This window comes from Coregonus lavaretus (genome assembly GCF_964263955.1).
Source record: "Coregonus lavaretus genome assembly, chromosome: 5".
Classification (NCBI taxonomy): domain Eukaryota; kingdom Metazoa; phylum Chordata; class Actinopteri; order Salmoniformes; family Salmonidae; genus Coregonus; species Coregonus lavaretus.
In genome coordinates this window covers 3594875-3604717 of record NC_139992.1, presented here as the reverse complement: position 1 = coordinate 3604717, position 9843 = coordinate 3594875, and the positions used below count along the sequence as shown (strand labels likewise).

Here is a 9843-nt window from a genome sequence, read left to right as displayed (position 1 = left end):
AGGAGAGGTTAGTGTGTAGTCAACTATCTGTGTCTTATAACACAGGTATAACAACTATCTTCATATGTTCTTAGAAGATGTTGACTTACTCAATATGATGACTTACTCAATATGAACAATAACAAAGCGTTTGGAAATGTAACCACTCTCAAATTCATAGACAAGAGCTATAGATGCAAGGACTGACCAAAATGATAGTTTTAACCACACGGCACTGTGCTATTCTGTAGGTCTACTGTAGTCTCCTCTCATAGTGGCTGAGCGTGCGGAGCACCCTCAGTCTGGCGAGAGAGACTAGGGGGCTGCATCCCAAACAGCACCTTATTCCTTATATAGTGCACTGGTCAAAAGTAGTGCACTACATAGGGAATAGGGTGCCATTCTCTGGTCAAAAGTAGTGCACTACATAGGGAATAGGGTGCCATTCTCTGGTCAAAAGTAGTGCACTACATAGGGAATAGGGTGCCATTCTCTGGTCTAAAGTAGTGCACTACATAGGGAATAGGGTGCCATTCTCTGGTCTAAAGTAGTGCACTATATAGTGAATAGGGTGCCATTCTCTGGTCAAAAGTAGTGCACTATATAGGGAATAGGGTGCCATTCTCTGGTCAAAAGTAGTGCACTACATAGGGAATAGGGTGCCATTCTCTGGTCAAAAGTAGTGCACTACATAGGGAATAGGGTGCCATTCTCTGGTCTAAAGTAGTGCACTATATAGTGAATAGGGTGCCATTCTCTGGTCAAAAGTAGTGCACTACATAGGGAATAGGGTGCCATTCTCTGGTCAAAAGTAGTGCACTACATAGGGAATAGGGTGCCATTCTCTGGTCAAAAGTAGTGCACTACATAGGGAATAGGGTGCCATTCTCTGGTCAAAAGTAGTGCACTACATAGGGAATAGGGTGCCATTTGGGACGCAGAAAAATTTCTACCGTAAAGCTAATGTACCAGACTAACACTAATACATCCCAAGACCAGCATGATGTTTATCAAACTTCTACTCTTTAAGTATGACCTGACTGGGTCCTTTGAGTCAACTGAAATCACTCGTATGTATTAGAGTGTAAAGAACATCTGAAAGACCATCCCTGTCGCTCTCTAATTTAATCGGAACTGAAGTCAACAGAAGAGTTGTTTACTGGCGGTTCTGTTTCCTAAAGTAGATCAAACCAGTAATCACACTAATGGGGTTAAATAAAAAAATGAACACTGGTAATGTACAGAGAGAGAGAGAGAGAGAGAGAGAGAGAGAGTGAAGGACGTCACCCTCAACCGTAGCCCCAGCACCTCACACAGGAGCAACGGACACCCCGCCTAGACCAGCGAGACACCCTCCCAGACCTGCAAGACCCCATCCTGAAGGACCTGCACCGAGAGAACCCACGCCAAGAGGACCACAGCATCACCAGCCACACCTTAACCAGCTAAGACCACCATAAGCAAACCCTGGCCACACCCTATATAGGCCCCCCCATATCAGACCTATGCCCCTTCTGCCCCCCAACACCTACTGTGATGGTCCGGGCCTAAATCACACAAAAACAACACTAGACACTATGGAACACAAAGCTTTTACTATCTCATCCTGGAATATACAAGGTCAGAGGTCATCTGCCTTTGGCCTAAAGAGCAGGAACCCAGACTTCATCGAAGAAATCAGAAATACAGACATTGTCATCCTATAAGAAACATGGTATAAAGGAGATGGACCCACTGGTTGCCCTCTAGGTTACAGAGAGCTGGTGGTCCCATCCACCAAACTACCAGGTGTGAAACAGGGAAGAGACTCAGGGGGTATGCTAATTTGGTATAGAGCAGACCTAACTCAATCTATTCAATTAGTCAAAACAGGAACATTTTACATCTGGCTAGAAATTAATAAGGAAATTATCTCAACAGAGAAACATTTCCTCCTGTGTGCTATCTATATCCCCCCACTAGAATCCCCATATTTTAACAAAGACAGCTTCTCCATCCTAGAGGGGGAGATCAACCATTTCCAGGCCCAGGGACATGTACTAGTCTGTGGCGACCTAAATGCCAGAACTGGACAAGAACCTGACACCCTCAGCACACAGGGGGACAAACACCTACCTGGAGGTGACAGCATTCCCTCCCCCATATGCCCCCATAGACACAACTACGACAACATAACCAACAAAAACGGGTCACAACTCCTGCAGCTCTGTCGGACGCTGGGTATGTACATACTCAATGGTAGGCTTCGAGGGGACTCCTTCGGTAGGTACACCTATAGCTAATCTCTTGGCAGTAGTACTGTAGACTACTTTATCACTGACCTCCACCCAAAGTCTCTTAGAGCGTTCACAGTCAGTCCACTGACACCCCTATCAGATCACAACAAAATCACACTCCACTTGAACAGCGTTATGCTCAATCATGAGGCATCAAAGCCAAAGGAACTGAATAATATTAAGAAATGCTAAAGATGGAAGGAAAGTAGTGTGGAAACCTACCAAAAAAAAATAGGCAACAACAAATTCAATCCCTTCTAGACAATTTCCTGGACTAAATGTTTCACTGTAATAGTGAAGGTGTAAACTTGGCAGTAGAAAACCTAAACAGTATATTTGACCTCTCAGCTTCCCTATCAAATCTAAAAATGTCAAGCATCCAACCTAAGAAAATTAACAACAATGACAAATGGTTTGATGAAGAATGCAAAAACCTAAGAAAGAAATTGAGAAACCAATCCAACCAAAAACATACCGACCCAGAAAACCTGAGCCTACACCATCACTATGGTGAATCACTCAACCAATACAGAAATACACTACGGAAAAAGAAGGAACAGCACGTCAGAAATGAGCTCAATGTAATTGAAGAATCCATAGAATCGAACCACTTCTGGGAAAATTGGAGAACTCTAAACAAACAACAACACGAAGAGTTATCTATCCAAAATGGAGATGTATGGGTAAACCACTTCTCCAATCGTTTTGGCCCTATAACAAAAAACAAACATATAACAAAGAACAAAGAGCAAAAACATATACATGATCAAACAAACATCTTAAAATCAACTATTAAAGACTACCAGAACCCACTGGATTCTCCAATTACATTGAATGAACTACAGGACAAAATACAAACCCTCCAACCCAAAAAGGCATGTGGGGTTGATGGTATCCTAAATGAAATGATAAAATATACAGACCACAAATTCCAATTGGCTATACTTAAACTCTTTAACATCATCCTCAGCTCTGGCATCTTCCCCTATATTTGGAACCAAGGACTGATCACCCCAATCCACGAAAGTGGAGACAAACTTGACCCCAGTAACTACCATGGGATATGCGTCAACAGCAACCTTGGGAAAATCCTCTGCATTATCATTAACAGCAGACCCGTACATTTCCTCACCAAAAACAATGTACTGAGCAAATGTCAAATTGGCTTTTTACCACATTACCATACGACAGACCACATATTCACCCTGCACACCCTAATTGACAAATAAACAAAACAAAACAAAGGCAAAGTCTTCTCATGCTTTGTTGATTTCAAAAAAGCTTTAGACTCAATTTGGCTCGAAGGCCTGCTATACAAATTGATGGAAAGTGGTGTTGGGGGGAAAACATACAACATTATAAAATCCATGTACACAAACAACAAGTGTGCAGTTAAAATTGGCAAAGAACACACACATTTCTTTCCACAGAACCGGGGTGTGAGACAGGGATGCAGCTTAAGCCCCACCCTCTTCAACATATATATCAACGAATTGGCGAGGGCACTAGAACAGTCTGCAGCACCCGGCTTCACCCTACTAGAATCTGAAGTCAAATGTCTACTGTTTGCTGATGATCTGGTGCTTCTGTCCCCAGCCAAGGAGGGCCTAAAGCAGCACCTATATCTTCTGCACAGATTCTGTCAGACCTGGGCCCTGACAGTAAATGTCAGTAAGACAAAAATAATGGTGTTCCAAAAAAGGTCGAGTTGCCAGGACCACGAATACACATTTCATCTAGACACCGTTGCCCTAGAGCACACAAAAAACTATACATACCTCAGCCTAAACATCAGCGCCACAGGTAACTTCCACAAAGCTGTGAACGATCTGAGACAAGGTAAGAAGGGCCTTCTATGCCATCAAAGGGAACGTCAAATTCGACATCCCAATTAGGATCTGGCTAAAAATACTTGAATCAGTTATAGAACCCATTGCCCTTCATGGTTGTGAGGTCTGGGTTCGGCTCACCAACCAAGATTTCACAAAATGGGACAAACACCAAATTGAGACTCTGCATGCAGACTTCTGCAAAAATATCCTCAGTTGACAACGTAAAACACCAAATAATGCATTAGGCCGATACCCGCTAATACCCGCTAATTATCAAAATCCAGAAAAGAGCAGTAAAATTCTACAAACACCTAAAAGGAAGCGATTCCCAAACCTTCCATAACAAAGCCATCACCTACAGAGAAATTAACCAGGAGAAGAGCCCCCTAAGCAAGCTGGTCCTGGGGCTCTGTTCACAAACACAAACAGACCCCAAAAGAGCCCCAGGACAGCAACACAATTAGACCCAACCAATGAGAAAACAAAAAGATAATTACTTGACACATTGGAAAGAATTTACAAAAAAACAGAGCAAACTAGAATGCTATTTGGCCCTAAACAGAGAGTACACAGTGGCAGAATACCTGACCACCGTGACTGACCCAAAATTAAGGAAATCTTTGACTATGTACAGACTCAGTGAGCATAGCCTTGCTATTGAGAAAGGCCGCCGAAGGCAGACCTGGCTCTCAAGAGAAGACAGGCTATGTGCACACTGCCCACAAAATGAGGTGGAAACTGAGCTGCACTTCCTAACTTCCTTCCAAACAAGATGGTTTATAGAGATTGAATGATGATGGATAGATGGTCTCATAGGGTAAATTCTGAATAAATTGTTCCTGACGCCATCTTCCATTGTGAGTGAACTTTTGTGAGTTTAACTTGCTTTGGCAATGAGAGAGAGAGAGAGAGAGAGAGAGAGAGAGAGAGAGAGAGAGAGAGAGAGAGAGAGAGAGAGAGAGAGAGAGAGAGAGAGAGAGAGAGAGAGAGAGAGAGAGAGAGAGAGAGAGAGAGAGAGAGAGAGAGAGAGAGAGAGAGAGAGAGAGAGAGAGAGAGAGAGAGAGATGAGAGGAGAGGAGAAATATGGACCGGAGTAAACATTCCTGAGAGGATATGACCCAGTCAGACCCGGAGCGAGTGTCAGGTTATCATAAGAGAATATGTGCTTTTCCGTTCACATCAGCGATTTCCAGTCCTTTGTCCGTTTCCGAGCTCTGACTTGCTGTCACAAGCAAACAAGATGGTTTATAGAGATTGAATGATGATGGATAGATGGTCTCATAGGGTAAATTCTTAATAAATTGTTCCTGACGCCATCTTCCATTGTGAGTGAGGTTAAAATGGGAGAGAACAGCTCTTCGTGGGATGAAATGCAGCCAAAGAACATCCACTAACTTCACCGCAGTTTTGACTATAGCTTTTGCGGATTAGGCTAGGAGTATTCTGAGGTTGTAAGGAAGGGCTGATGAGGTGAGACTTGGGCTTGGAGGGGGGGTCAAACTAACCTACAGAGGGAGGTTCAATTCAACTGCAAGGTGGAATCAGCTGAATTGCCACAACGGTGTGGATAATTTAGAATTTTCCCCTTTCAAATTGATGGAAGTGAAAGTTGGCGTACATATCACTGACAAACTGAAACGGTCCACCCACACAGACAGTGTGGTGAAGAAGGCGCAACAGCGTCTCTTCAACCTCAGGAGGCTGAAGAAATTTGGCCTGTCACCTAAAACCCTCACACATTCTTTACAGATGCACAATTGAGAGCATCCTGTCGGGCTCTATCACCGCCTGGTACGGCAACTGCACCGCCCGCAACCGCAGGGCTCTCCAGAGGGTGTAGCGGTCTGCCGAACGCATTACCGGGGGCAAACTACACGCCCTCCAGGACACGTACAGCACCCGGTGTCACAGGAAGGCCAAAAAATATCCTCAAGGACAACTACCACCCGAGCCACTGCCTGTTCACCTCCACTATCATCCAGAAGGCGAGGTCAGTACAGGTGCATCAAAGCTGGGACTGAGAGACTGAAAAACAGCTTCTATCTCAAGGCCATCAGACTGTTAAACAGCCACCACTAGCACAGAGAGGCTGCTGCCTACATACAGACTTGACAATCACTGGCCACTTTAATAAAGGGAACACTAGTCACTTTAATAATGCCACTTTAATTATGTTTACATATCTTTCATTGCCCATCTCATATGTGTATACTGTATTCTATACTATCTATTGCATCTTAGCCTATGCCACTCTGATAATGACATTGCTCATCCATATATTTATATATTCTTATTCCATTCCTTTACTTAGATTTGTATGTATTAGGTTTTTGTTGTGGAACTGTTAGATATTACTTGCTAGATATTGCTGCACTGACGGAACTAGAAGCACAAGCATTTCGCTACACTCGCAATAACATCTGCTAACCGTGTGTATGTGACCAATACATTTGATTTGATTTGATACCCCTTGCAGCTGGCTTGAACTCTCCCAATACAAACACACTTCACTGACACACACTAACCTACACACACACACACACACTTCACTTGACACACACTAGCCTACATATGTAACCGGTGTGAAGTGGCTAGCTAGTTAGCGGTGCACGCTAGTAGCGTTTTTCAACCAGTGACGTCACTCCCTTACTCCGCACGGAGATCCGTGGCTTTTGTGGCGCGACGGGTAACGGTGCTTCGAGGGTTGACTGTTGTCGATACGTTCAGAGGGTCCCTGGTTCAAGCCCAGGTTGGGGCAAGGAGAAGGACCGGGAGCAACACTATTACATACACACTAGCCTACATACACACACACACTAGCCTACACACCAAAGTCATCAGCAACATACCAAACCAGGGCGCATCTTTTCTTAATAGCTGAAAACAAACAATGAACACATTTATAAAGCAATCAATGAAACAGAATCAAAATATGCTCTATTTGATGTTTGGATTAATATAGCATTGACAGCATCATTAGTCTACAACTCATCAAACTATCAGATCTGTGTCAAAGGAACACATTAAAATCTGCTGTTAATTAAAGATAAGTCATTAGTTCCACATTGCCAGCTACTTTCCACAAAAGCATTAGGGTTTTAAATCTCCCGTGGCAGATGTCCTAGTGCTTAGTGCCAAGCAGCATATGGATGGATGAACAACGAGCTCAGGAACTTTTCCAAACTCAATTAAGTTTTCCAGCCCCATACAATCAAAACATTCTGCAGCCTTACCTCCTCCTGCCGTAATCTGTCAAACCAAATTAATTAGCTTTGTGAGACTTGATGATTGGATCAAGTGACTTGACTCTCGTCTACAGGTCTGTGGCATAGTTAACAGACAAATTAAAGTCTTATTAAACATAGGAATAACATGCTGATACAGTAGGCTAACCATAAGAGAAAGATGTAAGTGCTTTTCAAGACGTGTGGAAGTTCCCCAACCAACTACACCCAAAACTCACCCTCCAGTCTCTGCTCCCGAATCCACGCAGTCATCTTCTGTTGAATTCTTCTCCATCTCAGAGGATAACGACATATTTCGTTTGCATTATTTCTCAATAGTCCTAAACCTTCGTTGAAGTGCGGCTCTAACAACCTTCTTCGACGTTAAAAGGAGAGAGGGAACAGAAGAGAGAAGAGGCGCTGACCGCTGCTTCACTCTTGCAGCCCTTGCAGAACATTCTCCCGATGGCTCCAGCAGCAACAGGCTGGCTGGCTGGCTCCCCACTGCGTCATCATCCACGCTCCTTGAGAAAATCGTTGTCTTTGTCGCCAACATGTGGTACAACGAGGTACTGTCGTCCCTACTCTGCTAAAATGACACAAAGTACCGTATCATGAAGATGTGTCATGAAATTAGAATTAAACCAAGAATTTAAGCAATTGTCTGAGGAAGGCGCTGGACCATCTGACATACAAAGAAAAGTGTACAGTTTGATGAAAAAGCTTCGAATAAAGGTCAAATGTAATGTCACGTGATTGCGCTAAACACAGGGCCCTAATGATGTACACTAGTACAGTGATATTGGAGAATGTGTGTTTTTAGACAGATAAACCCAGATACCGTTACATTCACAACTCTCATCGTCACGATAAGGCCTCTCCAAGTTGTGAACTACACTCTTAGAAAAATGGTGCTATCTAGAACCTAAAAGGGTTCTTCGGCTGTCCCCATAGGATCATCTTTTGAAGAACCCTTTTGGGTTCCATGTAGAACCCTTTCCACAAAGAGTTCTACATGGAGCCCAAAATGGTTCTAACTGGAGTCAAAAAGGGTTCTACCTGGAACCAAAAAGGGTTCTCCTATGGGGACAGCTGAAGAAACCTTTTGGAACCCTTTTTTCTAAAGAGCGTAGACTTTAGTTTAGAGTCTGTAGGCTCTGTGATGATCCTGCCTCTTCCACCCTTTGTCTTTCATCTAGATCTGTTTTGGTTCTTATGTTCTGCAAAGACGGAGCCTAGGCCACCATTGGGATGGATGTTATAAATACGTCCAAGTGTTGTCCAATTAATAAAGAAGGTGTTGAATATCAAAACACCCCTTACTCTCACCATTCCTTCTCAATGGTCCGGTAGAGAGAGGGGATGTTCCGTGGACTCCTTCTCAGTGGTCCGGTAGAGAGAGGGGGTGTTCCGTGGACTCCTTCTCAGTGGTCCGGTAGAGAGAGGGGGTGTTCCGTGGACTCCTTCTCAGTGGTCCGGTAGAGAGAGGGTGTGTTCCGTGGACTCCTTCTCAGTGGTCTGGTAGAGAGAGGGTGTGTTCCGTGGACTTCTTCTCAGTGGTCTGGTAGAGAGAGGGGGTGTTCCGTGGACTCCTTCTCACTGGTCTGGTAGAGAGAGGGTGTGTTCCGTGGACTTCTTCTCAGTGGTCTGGTAGAGAGAGGGGGTGTTCCGTGGACTCCTTCTCAGTGGTTCGGTAGAGAGAGGGGGTGTTCCGTGGACTCCTTCTCAGTGGTCCGGTAGAGAGAGGGGGTGTTCTGTGGACTCCTTCTCAGTGGTCTGGTAGAGAGAGGGGGTGTTCCGTGGACTCCTTCTCAGTAGTCCGGTAGAGAGAGGGGGTATTCCGTGGACCTCTTGGATTCTTATGGTCTCTTGTTATTATATTATTATTATTATCCAAGCTACAACGGACCAATGTATAACCAGGACTATCACTATCATCACATGAGGCCTACTGTGTTACAGTACATCTGATCAACCTTCAACAGAACTCTTCCATCTCGTGATCGATGACTAGACCTAATGGATCCCATTGAGTCATTTGAGAACTTTTTTTGGTGAATTTTTTGTTCAGTGTGAACACTCCAAAGGTATTCAAACCCCTCAAAAGATCCCCCGAAGCGAACTGAACTGAGACCATCTCGAGAGGTGGTCTGAGTTCGGTTTGCTTGAATTCTACTGTCCGGTTCCCTTTATTAGGGCAATGTGAACACAAAGCTCCCCAGGTTCGCTTGTCATTACACTAGACTACTGCAACACCGTTTCCCCTGCCATAACCCCTCACACTAGACTACTGACATAACCCCTCACCCTAGACTACTGCCATAACCCCTCACACTAGACTACTGCCATAACCCCTCACACTAGACTACTGCCATAACCCCTCCCGCTAGACTACTGCCATAACCCCTCACACTAGACTACTGCCATAACCCCTCACACTAGACTACTGCCATAACCCCTCCCGCTAGACTACTGCCATAACCCCTCACACTAGACTACTGCCATAACCCCTCACACTAGACTACTGCCATA

The 9843-nt window shown here is 44.4% G+C and overlaps 1 protein-coding gene across 1 annotated transcript in view; it reads right to left on the bottom strand.

Moving 5' to 3' along the window:
- The window catches only part of fam124a (family with sequence similarity 124 member A), a gene marked incomplete at both ends in the record, with an annotated part of 70795 nt that extends 63171 nt beyond the window's left edge, over positions 1–7624 (bottom strand). Inside the window, one exon of the mRNA XM_084161336.1 lies at positions 7551–7624. Within this exon, the coding sequence (XP_084017462.1) occupies positions 7551–7624 (74 nt within the window). The remainder of the gene's footprint in view (positions 1–7550) is intronic.
- Between the last annotated feature and the right edge of the window lie 2219 nt (positions 7625–9843).